The sequence below is a fragment of the Pundamilia nyererei genome, unplaced genomic scaffold, assembly GCF_000239375.1.
Source record: "Pundamilia nyererei isolate P.nyererei 1_Seehausen unplaced genomic scaffold, PunNye1.0 scaffold00099, whole genome shotgun sequence".
NCBI classification, from domain to species: domain Eukaryota; kingdom Metazoa; phylum Chordata; class Actinopteri; order Cichliformes; family Cichlidae; genus Pundamilia; species Pundamilia nyererei.
In genome coordinates, this window is record NW_005187500.1 from 216,672 (window position 1) to 239,342 (window position 22,671).

Genomic DNA, 22,671 nt, shown 5'->3' on the forward strand with positions numbered 1-22,671 from the left:
TATCTATTATTGTAGGATCTACTGTACAATATAAAGCGCCTTGAGGTGACTGTTGTTGTGATTTGGTGCTATATAAATAAAATTGAATTGAAATTAAATTAAATTGGTTGTGACTTTCCTAGTGGCCTCTTCATGGTTCCAATTTGGCTGTGGGATTCCCAGGCACTTGTTGCCTTTTGGTAGTACAATCCATTCATTTTTGTCTACCTTTCCTCTCTTCGTTACATCCAACTTCGTTCTCTAGTCCAAAAGATATTTTTGTGCTGTTCCTGTAAATCCTAGTGGTGTAGTGTGGATCATTGAATTGATGTCTCGTTTACATTTGGCATTCAGCTTGGGTGCATGTAGGTGGGTAACGATTGCTTAATTTCGTAGTCAGTATCTGTAGCCAGCTAGCTCCACTAGCCACAGGTCTAGACAGCCTGCTGTACTTCTTAGGCATCCCTTTCTTCATCACACCTGTCTGCAGCTCTGATAGTTAACTATTGACAGCTAACTTCCTTCTGTGCTGCCTTGATCTTGGCCTATACTCTCCTTCTTCATGGGGGGTACTGCACCTTGTGGGTGTTAATCTTGTATCCATGCATCTCAGTAGTCACTACTGCTGTGGTTTGGACCAGCTGGTTGGTTTCAGTGATGGTTACAGTAGGGATTCAATTCAATTCAATTAAACTTTATTGATACTGAAGGTTGACCCAGAAGGAAATTGTCCCTAATGCTGCATTTACATCTTCTAGTAGACCTTTAGATAGTACTTCATGCAATATTCGTAATCAACCATGTTTTATACACACACACACCTACATATGATGTATCAAAATAGTATGAATTTATAGATGCCTCAAAATGTAAATGATAGCACATATGACATGAGTGTCTGCAGGTGCAGGATACTTTTTGGGTGTTTTCTTATTGCACTACACCTGTTGGGGCAATCTGTTGGCATGTATTTACCACTGACAGGGACTTGTAGTGTCCTCAATATGTGATGCAATATCATCAGTGGGGGTTTCTTGGGAGCCCCCGCTATTTCCAGTGATTCGCTCCATGGGAGATGTCCCACTAGTGTTATCTCGTGAAGATACTCTATACTCATCCATTGACCAAGTCAATGGTTGAACGATGCCCCATGACACAGCACTGACCTACCCACGTTTTATCATGGTTATGGACAGAGTGTATCGAGTGTGAGTTGTGACACTTGCGCAGATGAGGAACGCACCAAATTTCTGGTGTCAAAAAACACCGGGAAATAGTTTTCCAGGCAGCTGACTATAACTCAATGGCACTGCATATGGAATATGACGGGGTAGGCGCCGACAATTTTCAACGGCAGATAAAGTACTTGTGTTGCTCGCTTCTTGTAGCTCAAAGTTACCCACCAAGTGTCAAGGGCCTTTCGTGGTCACACTGCAAGTTCCGAACATAGATTACAAGATGGTTCTTTCGGACAGGGGAGGAACCACAAAGGCATATCACCTCAACCTCCTCAAAGCATGGAGAGGCACTGAAACCACTTCTCTGGTGAGCCTGATGAGCTTGGTAAAGGATAGAGATGAGTTTGGATTGGAGGTGCCAAATTCCACCATTCCCACCTCCCTCTATTGTGAAGACATAGTTTGTTTGTTTTTTTTGGGTTTTTTTTCACCGTTTTCACTGAGATTTGAATTTGAATGCTAATCAATAAAATCAAAATCAAATCAATCAATCAAAATCAAGACCATCTCACAAAGGCTCAGAGAGTAAAAGTTGCTGTATGGCAGAACCATTTTCCAGGTGGAGAACTCACAGCCAACCCAAAGAAATGTGTGGTTGGATGGATGGAGGTACAGTATCTCGGGGACAAGATAGCGGCCATCGTATCCTGCCAACATCCCAAGACCAAGAAAGATACGAGGCAGGCCAAACTTCACGAAACTGACTAGACCCTTAACTGACCTCGAGTAGTGAGATACAGCATTGTAGAAAAGGAGTGTCTGTGGCAACATTTTGTAATTTCCTCCTCAGACTCCCATTCACCATGCTCAGATCAAGCCCTGCTACAGTGGCTCCATTGCATGAAGGATGTCAATGCTCTAATAGTTCATCTAATGCAACATTCATATGTTCAGGGGTGATCAATCCTTACGTTGGGTGAGTGCTGAGAGTTTGTACATGTGTGCATGAGGGTGGGAATGCATGTTTGTGTCTGTGTGTGCCTGTTTGTCTGTGTCTATATGTCAGGTCAGGTCTTAGACTCCACCTCTCTGGGAACTCCCAGGCCCTCAAAAGTGTGGAGGCCTATCTCCCCTCACCACACTCCCTGCCGGTGACTGATGCCCTCAGGGGTCGGTGCATTGGTGGTTCTTGGTGTCCGGGGCTGGGCGCTCAGGTATGTACCAGCTCACTCCCGGTGGCTACTTGGCGGGACCTGGCGCCTGTTGCTCGGCCAGGCCTCTTCCGGGGCACGGGGGGCCCTGGGGCCTCCAGCCTCTGGGCCTGCAGCTCGGTTCACTCTGGCACAGCTGGCTGCTGGCAGAACCGGCGGGCACGCCGGTGCAGCCCCCTCTAGCTTCTGCCCGGTGGCTACTGGGTGACCCCTCGTCTGGGGATCCTCAGCTCTTCCCATGAGGGTGGCACGGATGCCCCTCCGGTGGTCCTCCTTGGGCTCTTGCACTCTGGGGCCTCTGGATGTCTGGGGCCTGGATCTCCTCCACGCCTGCTTCATGCCCTGGGGGACGGGGCTATGGCTCTCTACATCCTCTTGCAGACCATTACATGTGGAAACCATTTGAATACAAGCACGCTGATCCACACAGGTGTGCACACAGATGTTCACTGCTCGTAGACTTAAATTACACCTTTCTTGGCTGCTACTTCAAAGCACGTGGAGAAACTTTTACTTTGAAATGAATATAAACCTGAATGTGATATATGAGGAAACTTCCTGGGAAGATGAAGTGGACGCAGTGAAACAGCCAGCATTTCAATATCTGAGTTACTCATTTTTTTTCTCTAACAATAGTTTTACACCATTGTGGAAACCATCGATGCAGCCTGATATTCATACATATGGTTTAGCTTGCATTTCATCAGTCTTATAGTGAATGACTGTACATTCGCTAAAATAACTGAGGGAAGTATTTCACTCTCTCACAATCTGGCTCTGACCCCAGACGTTTTCTTCCCCCTCTATGTTTCCTTCTTTCTGTGGTGCCAGGTGTCTTAGTGACCAGAGATGTGTTTATGCTGTATCACCCTTAGCAGCTTTCCACATTGTAAGCTGACAAAGGTGTGTACAGTACTGCACAGGACAAAGGGGTCTTGGAATTTAAAATCTGGGAAAAAATGCCCTTCTATCTAATCATCAAAACCTAAAGCTTTCAGGACTGATTCTAGCCATACACAAAAACCCTACAGGAGACTATATATTTTTGATGATATTCATTTGTGATTTGATTTCAAACAAATGACTTAACATCCATGAACAGTGGTTTTATTCCTGCTATTGGTATTGTTCTCCTCTGACACACAAATGAAATCTGTTGGTGGTAGGACAAGTGAAACTGGAACTGATAAGCAGGATTGATAGGCAGGCAGACTAAAATGTCAAAAAATGGACTACTGAGAACCAGTATACAAGTAAATGGTAAATGGCCTGTATTTGTATAGCGCGTTACTCAGTCCCTAAGGACCCCAAAGCGCTTTACACTACATTCAGTCATCCACCCATTCACACACACATCCACACACTGGTGATGGCAGCTACATTGTAGCCACAGCTGCCCTGGGGCGCACTGACAGAGGCGAGGCTGCCGGACACTGGCGCCACCGGGCCCTCTGACCAAGAACCGGTTTCATGGGGTTCAGATAGTTTTCAGATGGTTTTCTTAATTGTCAGGTGCTTTTCCAACATTGTTAGCTCTACAGGCCCTCACATTCTAGCTGTGTAAGTTCAACAGGAACATTGTTAAGTGCTATGAAACAGAACTTGCTTTTAAGAATTTATTGTAAAGTCATCTGGTAAAACCTGTTGTTGAGCTACTGGTTCATTGTTCTTATCCTTTCCTGTAAAGCATATGGCCGGTCTCCACCATTTTGTTGAATTATTTTACCGAGCTGCTATTTTAACTAGGGTAGCACCATGGCAGCGAACCTTGCCCCTTTAATTATTGTTTTTTATTAAAAATGTTTTAATTAAAGGTTTTGTATTGCCAGCCCTGAAACTGAAGTTCTTTTTTTTGCAGCTCTATGCTTTTAGTAGTCTAATAAACTTTGATTTGTGAAATTGACCTGCCTCACCTAATAATGAGCCTTTGGGCTTTTGTGGCTAGTACAACATTTGCACTAGCTACTGTGATCTCTCCTGGGGTGTAACTCCCTCCCCAGGTGGCGCTGTCAACACCATTTAGTCACTTTCACCGGTTTTCCGCCTTCACGACGCCAAACATATAAGGCAAAATCAAAAATCGCAAATGTTGCATAAAACACATTTTTATTAATTATTCAGTAAAGCCATGATCTCCATAATCAGAATGTCATTACTGTCATTGTCACAGGTACAACAAAATTAAAAATGGTCAGTGCATCATCCCTAACAATATGAAAATATAAATAAAACAATAAAATTCAATGAAATCAATAAATAAAATACTTAAAGTGCTAATAAGAATAGTATGAGCAAACATTCACATACATGCTTCAGTCAGCGCATAGATTAATTCAAGAGTGCCGTGATGGACATTTTTTTGTAGCAGCACTCAGACGTGTTACTGCGGATGAATAAAAGCTGTGTTTGAGTCTATTAATCCTTCCACTGATTGCTCTGTGCCGTCTGCCCGAGGGCCACAGTTCAAACAGGGCGTGGCCAGTGAGGAATCTTTTATAATGTTCTGAGCTTTTTTACGACAGCGGGTGTTGTGTAGATCTTCCAGCGTGGGGAGGGGGCAGCCAGTGATCCTTTGGGCGATGTTAATGATCTCTTGGAGTGCTTTGCTCTGAGCCACTGTGCAGCTAGTGTACCAGATGCATATGCAGTACGTTAGTACACTCTCAATGGTGGCGCTGCAGAAGGACACCAGCAGTCTGTGTGATGTTATTCCTCCTGAGAATTCCCAGGAAGTCTCTGTTGGGCCTTTTTCAGCAGCTTGGAGATGTTCGCACTCCAGGAAAGGTTCTCCTCTATGTTGACTCCCAGGAAGCGGAAGCTTGCCACCCTTCCTACACAGTCCCTATTAATGAATAGTGGTTGGATCTCTGCCTTTTTCCTTCTGAAGTCTATTATGAGTTCTGTGGTTTTTGAAGTGTTGAGGAGGAGGAGTTGAGAAGGGGGAGTGTTGAGGAGTAAATAAAGACATTCGCGCCAAGCTAAAAGTGCAGACCTCTGCCTTTAACATATAAAGCAGCCAGGTATGACCTCCAAAAGTCCATAAAAAAGGCCAGAAAGGACTACAGGGACAAAATGGAGTCCAGCTACCACAGCTTTGACACCAGGCGACTGTGGAATGGACTGACTGCATCACTGACTACAAGAAGGACAACACAGTCAGTGTTCAGCCCACTGCATCTCTCGCAGACGAGCTCAACAACTTCTATCCTCGTTTTGACGCAGACAACAGAGGGCAGATCCTCTACCCTCAGGAGGACAGTGAGGCTGCAACTTTACCTCTGAAAACAGAAGCTGTGAGATGGACCTTTAAAAAGGTCAATCCTCACAAAGCTCCAGGGCCAGACGGCATCCCAGGCCGGCTACTCAGAGTGTGTGCCGACCAGCTGGCAGAGGTGTTCACCAACATCTTCAACCTCTCCCTGAGGCAGTCAGTGGTCCCCACGTCCCTCAAAGCATCCACCATCATTCCTGTTCCCAAAAAATCAGTGGTCTCCTGTCTGAATGACCACCGTCCTGTTACACTGACATCCGTCATCATGAAGTGCCTGGAGCGGCTGGTCAAAGGTCACATCTGCTCCTCCCTCCCTGACACACTGGACCCTCTTCAGTTTGCCTATCGGACAAACAGAGCCACAGAGGATGCAATCGCCCTGGCAACGCACACCACCCTCACTCACCTGGAAAAAGGGAATACATATGCAAGGATGCTCTTCATCGACTACAGCTCAGCATTTAACACCATCATCCCCTCAAAACTTGCCACGAAGCTCGTCGACCTTGGGCTGGGAACACCGATCTGCAGATGGATTCTAAACTTCCTCACAAACAGGCCCCAGGTGGTGAGAGTTGGTAAGCACACCTCCTCACCACTCATCCTAAACACAGGTACGCCACAGGGTTGTGTGCTTAGCCCCCTCCTATAGTCCCTGTTCACACACGACTGTGTTGCTAAACAAGAGTCTAACATCATCGTCAAGTTTGCGGATGACACAACCATCATAGGCCTCATCGCAGACAACGATGAAACGGCCTATAGAGAGGAGGTGATGGTGCTGTACGAGTGGTGCCTGGAAAATAACCTGACTCTCAACATCAGCAAAACTAGACAGATGATAGTGGACTACCGGAAACGACCAGTCAGAGAACACCAGCCCATCCACATCAACGGTGTCAAGGTCGAAAGGGTCAGCAGCTTCAAGTTCCTTGGAGTCAACATCACCGAGGACTTCTCCTGGACCCTTCACACAGACGCTGCTATCACGAAAGCTCGCCAGCGGCTTTACTTCCTGAGGAGGCTGAGGAAGTTTGGTATGAACGCTAACATCACCTCAAATTTCTACAGGTGTGCAATTGAGAGCTTACTGACGAGCTGCATCACAGTTTGGTACGGAAGCTGCTCTGCCAGCAGCCGTAAATCACTACAGAGGGTGGTGAAGGCAGCAGAGCACATCACTGGCACGAGGCTTCCTGCCATTCAGGACATTTATCTCCAGCGATGCCTCCGTAAAGCACACAGCATCATCAAGGCCCACAGCCACCCAGCACATCAGCTCTTCTCCTTGTTACCATCTGGCAGACGTTACAGGAGCCTGTCTGCTCGGACTACAAGACTTAAACACAGTTTCTACCATCAAGCCATACGACACCTCAACCACAACACTTAAACACACACACTCCACAGGACACACTTAGAAGCTACCTGCAGCTTCACAAGTACTCTGTTTAATCTGCACTGGTCACTTCACTTTATTGTTATTGATATTTATATTTTTAAAAAAGTGCAATACTGCAACAACTGCCACAAAACAAATTTTTTTAATTATTTTATTTTATTTTATTTTTTTCTACTGTATCATTCTGCTGAGTGACTGTCTTCTGCTCGTCAAATACATTTCATTGCGATGTTGACCCTGTGCTAACTTGCATATGACAAATAAAACTGAAACTGAAACTGAGGAGGTTATTGGCCTTACACCATGACGACAGCTGCTCAACCTCGTCTCTGTAAGCAGACTCGTCACCCCTGGAGATGAGCCCCACCGTGGTGGTGTGGTCTGCAAACTTCACAAAGATGTTGCTCTGGTGGAGAGGAGTGCAGTCGTGTGTGTAGAGAGTGTAGAGCAGTAGACTGAGCACAAAGCCCTGGGCTGAGCCCGTGCTGAGACTCAGGGCTGAGGATGTGCAGTGGCCAACTCTGACTCTCTGTCTTCGGCCCGAGAGGAAGCTGTTGATCCACATGCAGGTGCTGTATGGAAGCCCCAGGTCTTGTAGCTTGACCACCACTTTGTGTGGAAGGATGGTGTTAAAAGCTGAGCAGTAATCCACGAAAAGCATCCGCACATGGCTTCCATGCTCTTCCAGGTATGTTACGGCAGCATGGAGTGCTGTGGCTACAGCGTCTTCCGTGGACCTGTGCGAGGGATTTGTTGAAGATCCCGGTGAGGGTCCCAGGATCTGAAAGTAAGCCTGCAGTGTGAGAGCGAAGTGCTCTAATAGGGTGATATGGTACTACAAGGTCATTAAGATAAGATGGGGCCTGATTATTTAAGACCTTGTATGTGAGGAGCAGGATTTTGAATTCTAAAACAGGAGAAATCTGCTCTCTCTTTCTAGTCCCTGTCAGGACTCTTGCTGCAGCATTTTGGATTAGCTGAAGGCTTTTCAGGGAGTTTTTAGGACATCCTGATAAGTCTACACAGAAGTTACTGTGATACCTTTTCCTGAAGCTTCCGGACGGCATTGTGAAAAACATCTGCTTAGAAAGAATCCATTGGCTCTGAACTAGGAGCCCTGAAGTATGAAGACTGCGTCCTATTGTGGCCAAATTCAGACATTCCAAGCAGAATGAGCTGAAAGGAACAGACTTCAGCAGGACCAGTTCCCCAAAGAGATCCTGGAGTGACACAAGATCCTGTTCCCAGTCTGATGCAGCTGTATGCTGTCATCGCCACAGACCGGCGCTACGTGGACAGACAGCTCTACCATGACCCCAGCACCACTCCCTGGTTGTATTAACCACACTTCAGATAAGAGTCCGCTAGATTTTTCTCTCCTCCTCTTCCATTAACACCTAAATAGCTGATTCATGTCAATACTTTAATCATCGTGATATCATCACAGATAAATCACCGTCAATCTCCACAGCATGGAGATTAAAACGTTTTCTCTTTCATCCCTCCCATTAGTGCCTTTGCATGTTTTTCTCCCGTCTCTCACTACACCGATCAGCTGTTTCCTACTCAGTAACAAACAGCTCATAAACTTAAAAGAAAGTTGTGTGTGACTATTTTTTCACTTTGTCTTAATTTCCTTTTCCTCCCTTTTTTCGCTCTTGCTTCTGCTCCCTCAATCTTTTCACATGTGCGCGGCAATATCTCGGACATACACACTCAGCATCAGCACATCCACTACAGCCTCACAGCACACACAGATATGTAGGACACACACACACATACGTCCACTCAATGTGCACACACATAATCAAACAACACCTAGCACCCCTCTGGTCTACATATTGCACTCATAAAAACCTGTCACCACATTTTTTAACACCCAGTGGACATGTTTTTTCTTATTCATTTGCGCGTCACACGCGGTGTGCAACATTAGTTACACACACACACACACACACACACACACACACACACACAACTATGGGCACATTAAGGTTTATCCCATGGAACATACATGGAGCTGGCTCCAGAGAGAAGAGGTTATGGAAATGTAACCAGCTTAAAAATGACAGACGTGGTTTTATTACAAGAGACTCACAGACCTGCCTCAGCTAAAGATGAACCTAACTAACTGCAGTTCACAGATACAGTTAAACAGTAAATGAGCAATTATGGACTCTCCTCACCCTAACTGTAGGGAATATACTTTCTTCTCACATTTCGACTCAACAGCCGTCTGTGTGCATGGGTGTTGGACTTCCTCACTGGCAGAACTCAGGTGGTGAGGGTGGGCAGGTGCTTCTCCAACAGCATCACCATCAACACAGGAGCACCTCAGGGATGTGTCCTCTCGCCACTGCTCTACTCCCTCTACACTTCAGACTGTGTGGCCACCCATGGCTCCAACACCATTGTGAAGTTTGCTGACGACACAGTGGTGTTGGGTGCCATCTCCAACAACGATGAGGCGGCCTACATGGATGAAGTGAAGAACCTGGCATCGTGGTGCCAGGACAACCACCTCCAGCTGAACGTCAGCAAGACCAAGGAGCTGGAGGTGGACTTCAGAAGGAGTCAGCACAGAGACTACAAGCCCATTATCATCAATGGAGCTCCAGTGGAGAGGGTGCAGTCCTTCAAGTATCTCGGTGTCCACATCTCCTCAGACCTGACATGGTCTGTCCACATTCAGGTCCAGACCAAAAAGGCTAGGCAGCACCTGTACCATGTGACAGACGTCCACCAAACATGAATCTCCTGCTAAAACCAGGCAGAGACCCTGTGGTACTACCAGCTATCGTTCAATATCCCTTATTAATGTAGACCTTAAAATAATCTGCAAAGCTGCAGAAGATCTGCAAAGATCAGAGAAAATAACCCCCCTCATAACTCATCCTGACCAAACTGGCTTCACTAAAGGCAGCACTCATCAACAAATACACGTAGATGACTTAATTTGATTGACTGTTCATGCAGTAAAAACACTGAAACCACAGTATTGTTTCTAGATGCAGAAAAAGTGTTTGACAGAGTTAACTGGAAACTTTTATTGATTTTATTAATTTGGTTTTGGAAACTCTTTCATGAGCTGGTTACAAATATGATATAATTCCCCAACAGAGTGTTTCAGAACAAACGACCAAACAGCGCTTTCTACTCTGGGAGAGTAGAAAATATAAGAATCAGTCCATTTACCAACAACAGATATTTCTCTGGTACTTCCTTCAAAGAAACTGAACACGACACTTCCTTATTCTGGGTATAACTATGGCATCACTTTCAAATTGGTCTATACTTTATTTAATAATGCATTTTGAGGTCAAACTGAAAGAAAGCCAAATGTAAATGTGAGATCAGAGGTCAAATGTGACATATCTGGATGTAAACTGCAATGTTATATTTATAGTATCATTTCCTAAATGTTGCTAATACAAATATAGAAACAAGCATAGTTTTAAAAATAAAAGACAGTTTATGAAGGTCCAGTGTCCAAAGTAAACTGGTATTTAGAATCCACACGTATCATTTCCAATATAGATAGACAGATCTAATTTTATTTCGAACATGCAAATATAATTGAAATAACAAGAGAAAATCTGTCAATTGACATCTGTCAATATAAACAATGACAGTAAGAAACAAGCACTTTGACATTTAGATCAATCTACTGACCTGTAAGGAGAGGTCAAAGTTCAAATGTGACATGATATTTTATATCTTTATGGTGCTTTCTATGCTGACAATACACGCTGCACATCTAAGTCGACCTTGAACGTTATGGTGGATGTAAGCTAAATGTTTATGTACTTGAACACATGAACACAATCCCACTCTGCACCCTCACACAATTTTAACAGAATTCACTGAAACACTTTATCAGGCTCAAAGACACACAGAATGACACTCACGCAAAAACACCACCTCCTGGATGGAGGTAATTACAGTGCTCCCTCGCTATAACACGGTTCACCTTTTGCTGCCTTTTTTTGTGCCTTTTTTTCTTTTTTTTTACAGCGCATTGTGTTCTGCCTCCTGATTGGCTAATCCTGTGCTGTGTCTGCTGTACAGGACAGGATGTGTTCAGCTTGTCAAATTTACATAAATCTTCGATCCCAGCAGTGTGACTCTGAAGTGCTGCACTGTATGTTTGTAAGTTTTCTCCCCAACAAACAACGATGTCGACGAAACGTTTTGCTCCATCAAAGGCTCCTGCAGTAGCACCCAAGGAAGATGCCAACCATCGCACAAACAGTTGGACTTCTGGTAGGAGTTACCATATTTTACGGATTATAAGGCACATTAGGCGAAACAAAACAGTCAGATAAGTCTAACTTTACTCATTCTTCTTGCTTCCTCTACTTCCGTACCATTGATGATTCATTAATGTTGAATTCTCTGCAGCTGCTCTGTTCCCGTGTTCTGGACCTGAAAACATGGTTTGATCTTTGGTTTCATCCTGTAATACTGGACCTATTTTTCTACGAAGGTTTGAACTTTGAGAGTTTAAACAAGAGAGAAAAGTGTGAAAATGTTCGTGCCTGTCTGAGAAAAGTGTATAACGTGTGTAGTGAGAGGTTTTCCAGCCTTAAAACAATTGTAAAAACTAAAGTTGGCTCCTTCTCAAATTTCACCTGTCGCGGCTTATTTTTAGAACGTAACTCCCGCGACAAACGAGGGAGCGCTGTAATGTTCTTGGTGCTTGCTATTCATTAAGTATAGTAGACAGTAGATGGTAAAGATCATGGTTTTAACACAAGGTTCATTTAGCTTTCTAAAGCAGAAAAGAAAAAAAATAGCTTATTTGTCCCATATTCAGGGTATTATTTTGTTTCAGCATTTTAATATTAATTTGACCACAACAAACATATAAAAAAGACTAAAGGAATTTTGCGCTGCTGTGGTCATCAACCTCGCTGTCAAGCTCAGCAGACTGAGACAACTGGTGGCATCGTTCTTTGGGTTACGGGGAGGTGTGTTTGCTTTATGTGCAGTTGGCAAGCTCATCTGTACTTCTGTGTTTTTAAAGAATAAATACCTCATGGCACAACCACATCCAGCAGCATATCTACAAATCTGAGAGGAAACTCTCCTGCTAACAAACCTGCTAAAATATGCCAGTAATACTAACCAAAAAATACAGTAACATTTGATCAGAGTCGTTCAGCTGCTCAGAGGAATGACTCCAGAGAGGCAGGGATGATGAAGGGGTTGAATCTAGACACGAGTCCACTCTGCACTGAGGGGGTTTAGCCAGAGTGACTATGCCACAGGCCAGATTATCATCTTACAAAGCACCTAATGCTTTGTAAGATGATTAAATCTATTTCAGGAGGGATTTATTCCGTAGCAGAACTCTGTGATTGCAATGTCTTGATGGATGCTCTATCATCCGGGTAAGGAAATCCCTGAAGGTTGATTCTGTTCATCTGGACGTTTCAGCTGACGGCAGGTTTCCCCAGTCTTACAGTACATTTGCATAATCATTACAACTAGCACCACTGGCGAACAATGGGCTGTGAGGTCAGTTTTTTGATCATTAATATGCAAATCATTATGACCATTGATGAGCAACTATTGATCAATGACCACTGATCTATGCTTGCAATGTCTACATCTTTTTCACCATTAAAGGAATTTATAAGATGTGTTTGGCTATATCTTTAGATGTTAGCAGTAACGAATGTGTAACAATTGCACACACACTGATAAAACCTTGTAATGATGCTGTCAGTTTGAAGTAGTCAGTTGTGGTTTTGGAAAATATTGGACAATCTTGCAGCACCGCTACTCTGTCCACCATTCATACACAAGTTTCTCCCTGACTGGATTTGCCAATCAAAGCTGTGATCATGACGTTGCACCGTATTTCAACAGCATCACAGCAAGTTAGTAATTAAAGTCAAACTTATGAGAAAGGTGACCCTTTGAAAACAAATCAGTGTGATAAGAACTATTAATAAAAATGTATCTGAGGAGAACTTTTTTGTTTTAGCTTGACCCCAGCAACAATCTGGAAACTGTGACGGTCATTCATATTGCAAACCAGCCCACGCTACTCTTCTTGCATTCACTCTTCACAAGGTCACCAACACAGTGATCTATGTATTTACAAAAACTTTTGTTTTGAAAATCACCACAGTATGAACTTAAAGCAAATGCTGTCTGCTTGATACACTGTGGCTGTGCGACTTACCAAGAAGAGCTTCAAACAGGTTGCTTTTGAAAATCCCCATCACTCTTTGAATGGCAGTTTTGAGCTGCTGCTCCTCCGGTTTCCTCAGGTTAGTGCAGTATTCCTCCAAAAGTGCAAGGGCTCGAGCTGTGTCTGCAGAGCACAGAGGAAAAAAGGCTCTGGGGTTTCCTTGCTTTATTTTTCTCATGGATAATTTATGTAAAATATATACATTGATCTGGTAATATTTAATATTCTGTGCTAAAAGGTTGATTCTCTTCATTGAGACAAAGCATTTTCAGTGGGAGAAACGTTTTGTCACTCATCCAAGTGACTTCTTCAGTCTCAGCTGACTGCAGGTTTCCCCACTACCTTTGCATACTGACTGAAACTAGCCGACTGAAGAGAGGATGCCACACCGAGGATGGGGACAAGGGGGTGAAAAATTTGTCATCTAAGCAGAGAAAAACATCCTTGCAAAAGCGTTGAACTTTGCTGTGACGCCTAGACAAATCCTGCCTCAGAAAAAAGCGATTTGAAACAACAACATTGCAGATGTTGAAAGTTTCGGCCTGTCTCAGCAATGCAAGGCCACCAGCATCCAACATCAGCATGGAGGAGAGGAAGGTACTCACATCACTTATTAATGACAGCAACATTATCATCCTTCAGGCAAACATGGGTAGTTTTGCTAAACCAGAAAGACTATCGTGACCCGTCATTAGGCAGCTTGAATTTAGTTGGGAAGTGAGAGATGTCAGTATGGACGCAGATGATGGGCTCGTACTATGTTACATCTCTCTTCAATTGTGTTCCAGTCACTGAAGCAGTGGAAGTAGTTCATAAGAGATGACAGGATGACCCCAACCTCAGCAACAGGACCACTCTCAGCACCAACCACATGTGTTTGCTCTGTGTCTTCATTCCACACATTTCATATACAAGGGTCAGTACTATTACACATTAACTCGGTGGACCGACACATCAGATTCACCAGGGAGGATGGTGAACAGTGGCAGGTTAGCCTTCTTAGACTGTGAGATTTCCATCAGTAATGGGGGACATCTAAAAGCTGACATGTACCGTAAACCTACACACACGGATCAGTATCTAAGGTTTGACTCTCATCATCCACTGGAGCACAAACTGGGCGTCATCAGGACGCTACCACACAGAGCGAACACCATCCCCACTGACACAGCAGCCAGGGAGGCAGAAGAACATCAAGAAGGCCCTGAGTAAATGTGGTTATCCCAGCTGGACTTTTGTCGAAGCTGGGAAGGCACCTGAAGAAAGCTCCAGCTGATCCAGGAGAGAAGGACAACCGCTGCATAAGAGAAAACCTGTAGTGATCCCGTACGTGTCAGGAGTATCGGAGCAGCTGAGACGCATTTTTTCTAAACACCGGGTCTCTGTGGCTTTTAAACCCCAAAACACGCTGCGCCAAAAACTGGTCCACCCCAAGGATCGGGTCCCCGACACAAACAGAGTAACATAGTGTACGCTGTTAAGTGCAGGAGGAGTGCCAGGATTTATACATCGGGGAAACCAAACAACCTCTGGCTAAGAGGACGGCACAACACAGAAGAGCCACCTCGTCAGGCCAGGACTCTGCAGCCTGTTTACACCTACAGGCCAGTGGACACTGTTTCAATGATGAGGATGTAACATCCTGGACAGGGAGGAACGCTGGTTTGAGGGCGGAGTCAAGGAGGCCATTTACGTGAAAAGGGAAAGACCATCTCTGAATGGAGGAGGAGCCTAAAGGTACATCTGTCACCATCTTACATGCTGTGATTGCAGCCATTCACCTCTCTGTGAATGGTACTCATGGACTTTGATCAGTGGTCATAATTTACATATTAATGATCAATCACAGTGATCGATCACATGCATTCAGTGGTGCTAGTTTCAGTCTTTGTGCAATGTCCTGTTTGTAAGGTTGGAAACCTGCAGTCAGCTGAGACTGAAGACGTCACCTGATGATGATGAAACATTTCTCCCACTGAAAACGTCCAGATGAACAGAATCAACCTTTTGGGATTTACTTACCTGGATGATTGAGCGTGCATGAAGACACTTAATATCTTGTGGCAAAGTTGTATAAGATAATAAAAGGGACTGACAGTGATGCATGGTGTTTATGGCATACAATAGATCTTTTTTTCCATTACATACTGGATCTGGCTGCATGGTGTGCTCCCTCCTGGTACAAGAGCAGAGAGAAGCGCAGCACTGATGTTTGAACAATCTGTGTTTCAGTTCAAAGGTGGTGTATGGGGTGGAGGCTTGTTCCACATCAGAAGGCAGATGCATAGATAGTTGTTTATGCATGGAGGAAAGCTTATGTGGACAATTCTGAAAACATGAAGCTCGAGCAGTTTAGAGCTCATGACCCTAAACAGAACCTGTGAGCAGAGGTCTGCTGGGTTCATTCAAATAGAATTCTAGTTGATTTTGTGACTCTCTGAACACAAATTGTACCATTTAACACAATTTGTCCACTTAGAAACACTGGCCTTCAATATCCAACACATTAAGTACAAATTAATCTCTCTCAAGTTACACCTTTTCAAACTCAATTAGAAGAACACTTCATTTGTGTGTCAGCGTATAAAAGAGATCTCAAATGTCTTAGTCAGATGTTAGGCAAGAAGATGGAGCACCGAGAAAACAGAAAAACTTTAAGCGACAGCCTAACACGCAGACAGTTTATACTATTTCTTCGGTTCCGCGTTGTATTGCAGTAAAAACTAAATACCTCTTTCGTTACCCTTTTGTATCTGTGCACTAACGTTCTTTGTAATCTAAAAACTCCCACTAGGGCTTATAAACTCTCCACCAGTTGGTCTTAGACCTGAAGAAGCTTCTCGGATGAGAGGTGAAACGTCTTCAAGGAAAACTTAAAGAAGTCCAGACGCTTTTCTTTCCAAGATCTTGAGACTACCATGACCTGGATGACTGAGAACCTACAAAGACAACATTCTTTGTAGAGTTTCTCACTGTATTTAACATTAATGTAGGTGAAATTACTGAGTTTTATGAAATACTACTAAATGACATACGCTGCTCTTAAAAGTATTTATCCCTTTCCTGATTTCTTATTTTTTCCATATTTGTCACACCTACATGGTTTAGATCCTCAAAGTTTAATATTAGACAAAGATGACCCCAGAAAATGCAGAAATTCCACATTTGTTGGAAGACTGAGTTTAAATATAACCTATCAAAGTGAAGTAAGTTAAAAGATCTCAAGAACAGATGAGTAACAAAGTAATAGGAACCAATCAGTCTGGAAACAGTTACAAGGCCATTGCTAAGACGTTAGGACTCCAGTGATTTACTTTGACAGCCATTATCCACAAACGGGGAAATCTTGGAACAGTGGTGAACCTTCCCAGGAGTGGCTGACGTGTCAAAATTACTCCAAGAGGGCATTAGCGACTCATCCTCGCTTGCCTAAGCTCATTAATCAACAATAAGAAAGAGACTGGGCAAAAATGGCCTGCATGGCAGAGTTCGACAAAACCACTGCTCAACAAAACAAGTATGATGGCTTGTCTCATTTTTATTGATGATCCTCAACATTTCTGGGAAAGTATTCTGTGGACTCACAAAACAAAATTCAAAATAAAAAGATCACACAACAGTCAAACACGGTGGTGGTACTGTGGCAGCTTTGGACTGCTTAGAGCTCGGACAACTGATGGATCCATGAATTTTGCTCTTTACTAGAAAATCCCGAAGGGGAATGTTGGCCATCGGTTTGTGGTCTGACACTCCAGAGCACTTGGGTTATGCAGCAGGTCAATGATCTAAAACAGACCAGTAAATCCAGCTCTGAATGCTATATTGATGCAAATAAAAGTTATGCATTCAACTCTTTCCTGTTTGTTTTAAGAGTTTTCTATTTGCATTTGTATTCATTTATTTTGCACTTATAAAATGTACATTATTCTCTTAAGAGAAGAGATTCATTGTACAAGATGCATCTGCTACTACTACTATTCAGTTTCTGGGCAGGTAATAAGAATACACAAAATCACATGATCAAGGAACAAATGATGTTAGCAGGACATCACCTCAAAAGTTCTGGTTGTATCTTCTGAGCAAAAAAGAATAAAGCAATATTAAATGTAAGTTGCACATCCAGGTTACAAATTAAGTTCTCAGAGCTCATTATTGATAATAATAATTATATTTAATAAGGTTTCTACAATGATGAAATTACCTTGGTTTCTCAGTGATTTGATTGGTTTTCATTTTGTAACACTTGGTTGAGACCAGCAGGAGATGAAATAGTTAATCTGATCAAATTAATAGTAAATAAACTTCCACTGTTTCTCTCAAGTGAGTAATGAAAGTGTTGAAAGTGGGAACTGATAAGAATTTAGTGATTCCAATTCCATAATCAGTATCACTTATACATTCTATTCCTTATCAATTCTCTTATCCTAATTGGGTTATCACTGGCACCACCATTGCTAAGCAGCATATCAAAGACATTCATGCAAATGAGCTGCAATACTGCGCCGTGAAATGTTTGTACGTGTTGGAGGTCAGTCGCCCCTTTGTTGTGATCAGTGTTGGGGTCATTACTCAGAAAAATGTATTATACAGAATACTAATGTTCATGTTATGTTAAGTAACACTCATGTTACTTAATTTGTTACTAGTTGCATTATTTTCACGTTTCTCCATAAAAGGAACTGAAACACACAATAATCTCATAATTCCTATTTAAAAATAAAAACCTCAGCCTACAGTCCCAGACACCAACACACGTCTGTCATAATGAGGACGTAAATATGATGTTTCTCTTAGTATTTCTCAACAAAAAGCAAAGATGAAAACCACTGATTTGACTTTAGAAACATGAACAGATGAAAATGGAGGTTTCAGCCTGACTGCTCATCACTGCTTTTGTTACCTGTTGAATTTCAGGATCTGGCTGCCGGGCCCTGGACTCACTGAGCTTTCACATGGCTGCTTATTACCATGCTGTCTGTGCAAAGAGCCAAAGTTGTGTTAGCAGTATAATGCAGTGTTTCCTGTCCTGGACGCAGTTAGCACTTTAACATTGCACTCTTGTCCTTTTGTGCAATAAAAATAAAAGTAATGTCCATATCCACACTGTAGATTGCTCCATTTTTTCCTCCTCCAGCAGAATCGATGGGCAAGCAGACTAACAATTCCAAGGAATTCAACTACTGGGAACCAGTTCTCTACAAGAACTGGTTCTTGAGTCCCATCCCTAGTTGAAAGGTAAGTATACTGTGTATGCTACTAGTGTTTTTCACATGCTTCAATGTGGAATCTAAAATGATACCTACACATTGAACACAGCAACACTGTTTACCTCGTGATCATTTACAAGTGTAGGAGAAATCAGTATAAAGTATATTGTTACAGTCATTAATATACACATTTAATAACAGAGGGACACCAGGATCCATCGTTGTGCCACAGACACCTTGTGATAACTTATTTTCTAAATATGATTTTATCCCGTTTAAAACACTTGTAGAAAACAGAGTGTAAAAGCATTTCTGTATTTACTGTGTGAAACGCAGAAACACTGCACCTCGTTTATACAGGTTAGCCTTCATAGCCCCTGCAAACACGCCCAGCTCTAAACTGGGATAAAACACAGCATCATTTAACAGATGTGTTTTCAGCTGCTGCTAAATGACTTTTTTCCAATAATTTGGAGACAACAGGTCATCTTCAAACTGGTCTGTAATGGGCTACTTTGTCTTTATCACCACCTTTATATGGAGAGTAACAACTGCACTGTTGAGAGCAAAGGGAAATATGGATACATGATTTTAGAAGACAAGAATCAAGCCAACCAGTGTTATCAAGTTATTCGAAAAAAGTAATTAGTTACTAATTACTTCTCCAAAAAAGTAATCCTGTTACTAGGCTGATTACTTATTTTCAAAAGTAATTAGTTACTTTTTAAAAACATGATATACAACCTGAGTAGGTAATGAAGCAACCGGCCTTTCAGCCCAATTCTATTTTTTCTGCATAATCCATCATATACAATGTAACCACATGGAAAAGCCTCTGTTTAAAACTTGTTTTATTCGTTTTAATGCAACTGTCTTTGACTTGAAGAAATTCTTTAACATTTAAACCTGTTTCCTGCATATTCCAGCAAATAAAATAACAATGTTTTGTGTTTACACTCTTTCAACTAGATGCAAGTAAAACTCAGCAAAAAATAAATAGAATCAAAGACTCAGCAGCTCTTAAATCTATTGCCACCTGTTTAGCAGGAGTGGGGTGGGTGGAGGTTTGCCCACAGCGGTCATGTCAGTGGGGGGATCCGGGGCTTTCTCTGTGAGCGTCACGTTCCCGTGGCAGCGTGCTCGCTGCTCGCTCAGATTTGAAGTTTAATCTTTCGCTGTAGAAAGAAGTTTTCTTCCCACAGAGTGAACAGCGGACGCTAATGTTTTTGTCACTTTTACAGAATCAAACTCAAAGTAATGTGATTACTTCCACGCTTTAAACGCTGCACAGTCGTACTCTCTCCATCGCTCCATATTATCCATGTTGATCTGCACACGTCTGTTGCTTCCACGGACGTCGCACGCTCGTACGTCATTGTCATGAGACACTCACACAAACAAAATCACGGTTTAGTAACGCAGCTTACGGGAAAGTAACAGTAATCTAATTACTTTTTGCAATAGTAATCCCTTACAATACTCGCTACTCGAAAAAGAGTAATCAGATTACAGTAACACGTTACTTGTAACACACTACTGCCCATCTCTACCCCCAACTGACTTTGAATTTCTTAGTGATGTAATCGTTTGACCAGTGGTTTAAAATTAAACTTTCTCATTTGTGCCTACAGACAGTAAATCTGTGTCAAACACCAGGACACAAAGATTCACCCAGATGTCAACACAACTCTACAACAGACTCAATTAAATAATTATTTACAACAATGTGCAAATATAAGACTATCATTTACGTTTGCACCATTAAGTTTTACTCCATCTCTCTGTAATCTCTCTGTAACTTGCCAGAGACGATCGCCGTTCACTTGTTTAATGATTGAGGAAAAACTTGGCTCTAACCTGGATGTAACTTTGTTTCTAAAGCCTTTGGACATTACTGGTTAGTTACCTGACCTGCAGGGTCTGTGGATAGCTCCCCAGTGGGAAGTAAAAGAGGCTTTATAAAGAGTTATCTCTGGATAGCTGCAGCATGCAGCACTCTGCAATCCTCCAACCACGGTCCCTCACTATGAACTTACAGTTGTGAGTTCATGGTGTTCATTCTCCCTTCTGGCTAAAGATGGGACCAGAACAGAGCCTTGTGCATGTGTGAAATATTTTAAGAAAACTGAGACTTATTAAAGAGGACCGCGTATATCCACAGCTTTATAAAACTGATGAAAATAAGCATCTGTGTCATTTATATTTGTCACTAATAAGCAACATTACAATACAGCGAAGCTGGGAAACCTTGAGTTCTGTTACTGTCATGATGATGCTGATGTTACTGTGACACTGGGCCCGTAACTAAACACTGTGGCAGCCCAACCTCCCCACACCCTCCTCACAATGGCAGTGACGTAATTCACCTGTACACCCTGGAAACTGCTCCGTAAAGACAAAAACCCTCAAGTAGTGAAAAGTGATCCACAGAGGACACAGCCCACCACACACAGGACCCAAACAATCTACAGCCAAAGTCGCAGCCCACCACCTTCTTCTTTATATTGTTTATTGGCGTTTGGCAAACAGCAAAATGGCGCATTACTGCCACCAACTGGTGTGGAGTGTGGACTGAAATGTCAGAAGAAAAAAAATAGTTTGCCTTAAAAATATGGCCTGATAACTTTCACTTCTCGAGTTCTTCTGAACTAAGGTCCAGTTTCATATCACCAAACTTTCCAATCAATATATTTCTGACGATGTATTAAAACGTTCCATTGCTTCCTCTCTACTGCAGTAACACTGTGCTGTGCGGTATTTGTCTTATTAAAAGCAACGTGTCCAGTCTGAGTCGAGGGACTACCTCATACCAGGCAGGTGGTTTTGATCTCACGGTCAGTCCCTGCACACTACTGACAAATGTAGTGTAGATAAGATGCACTTTGGTATCAACAGAGTCTCATGAATTACACGTGTCACATAACTGCACTCTGAAAATGGATGGATAGACATGTAATAATAACTCACCTTTTTTCCTGATAGGCATGGCGACTTGGTGTAAACCTGACTCTCAGTAAGGCTCCACTTCTGTCTTCAGTGCATGATCACAGAGTTCTCTCAAAGTGGCACAAAAACAGAAACGTTTGGTAAACTTCAACAGAGACAACTCAAACCAGCTGTTTTTGATTTTTATTCCAGGGACAATGGGGAGCCTTTCAGGAGGTATCCAAGCAAAATAAGGAAAGGACTAACTCCACTGATGATCCAGCCATGTGACTGTAGGTGTCTCTGTCCCCTTTACAATTCATCAGAAATCCACAATAAACTCAGAAGAGGTCCCCCTGCAGCAACCTCTCATTCATATCTATTTAGTGCGTGCAGTCAATCAGTGGGCCTTGATGTGAGATGCAACAACAGTTGTGATTCTGCAGTTCAAAACATTATATGTACGAAGAGGCTTAGCACTTCTGTCTGGATGTACTTAATTAAGAGAAACATCCTTTGGCTGAAGAGTTAGCAGGCCACAGAAGTGCTTTGTCATGCTAGGTCGCTGGTGGTCCACACAACCTGGTACAGACAAAATAACACAGCAGGGCAAACAGGCAGACACCAAACCAAGATGCCCGGACAATCGGGCGGATGTGTACAAAAACGCTGGTTCGGTGTCTGCTGGTCCGGGGGAGCCTTGAGGTCTGGCCTGGGTTAACATAGTCTGCTCACTCGGCCGCTGTGGTGTGACAGTCCTCCACAGATCCACGGACAGGAGAACTGCTCCACATCCTTCATCCTGAGGTTTCCTCTACAGCCTGCCAGCAAGAACAGGGTAAAGGGTGAAGAACACTTCAAATATGCAGCTGGAGAAGCGATGCAGCAGTTCTCCTGCGCTCCTCAGCTAATACCCAGTGGTCACCTCAGAGTTTTATGCCCGGAGGTTTCGACTTATGGTGGGATGCGTGTCTGTGTCCCCCGCTCCCTCCTCGCATTACTGCCATACACAAACGCAAACATGCGCGGTGCCCGTTACTTACCTAGCATTCACCTTATATCGCAGCCAGCGGCGATGCCAAATGAAATGCCGCTTCAACGGTGCGACGACACCTGCCTGCCGACGACGGCGCTAAACGGCTTCCAGGTGGATCCGCGTTCATTTCCTGCAAAACGGTGACCGAAGAAACACAGTGCTGTGTTCTCCCTGTGCTACAGCCCTTTATTTCATCCCACCTGACAGTATCTAACAGTTTTACGTGCCACAAACAAGCCCACTATACTACGTAAACGAAC

At 43.2% G+C, this 22,671-nt stretch overlaps 1 protein-coding gene across 6 annotated transcripts in view; it reads right to left on the reverse strand.

The window, feature by feature from the left end:
- LOC102212831 (disks large homolog 2-like) overlaps nucleotides 1-22,671 on the reverse strand; it is a 177,107-nt gene extending 154,436 nt beyond the window's left edge. For 3 of the 6 annotated variants that reach the window (XM_013912743.1, XM_013912741.1, XM_013912742.1), the window contains exons 1-3: nucleotides 22,419-22,671; nucleotides 21,418-22,196; nucleotides 13,235-13,366 (exon numbers count right to left, since the gene is read on the reverse strand). In XM_013912743.1, coding sequence (XP_013768197.1) covers nucleotides 13,235-13,366; nucleotides 21,418-21,436 — 151 coding nt within the window. In that variant the 5' untranslated portion in view covers nucleotides 21,437-22,196; nucleotides 22,419-22,671. Of the gene's footprint in view, nucleotides 1-13,234; nucleotides 13,367-21,417; nucleotides 22,197-22,418 lie in introns of those variants that run through there. The other 3 variants (XM_013912744.1, XM_005740300.2, XM_005740302.1) reach the window with 3 other exon arrangements.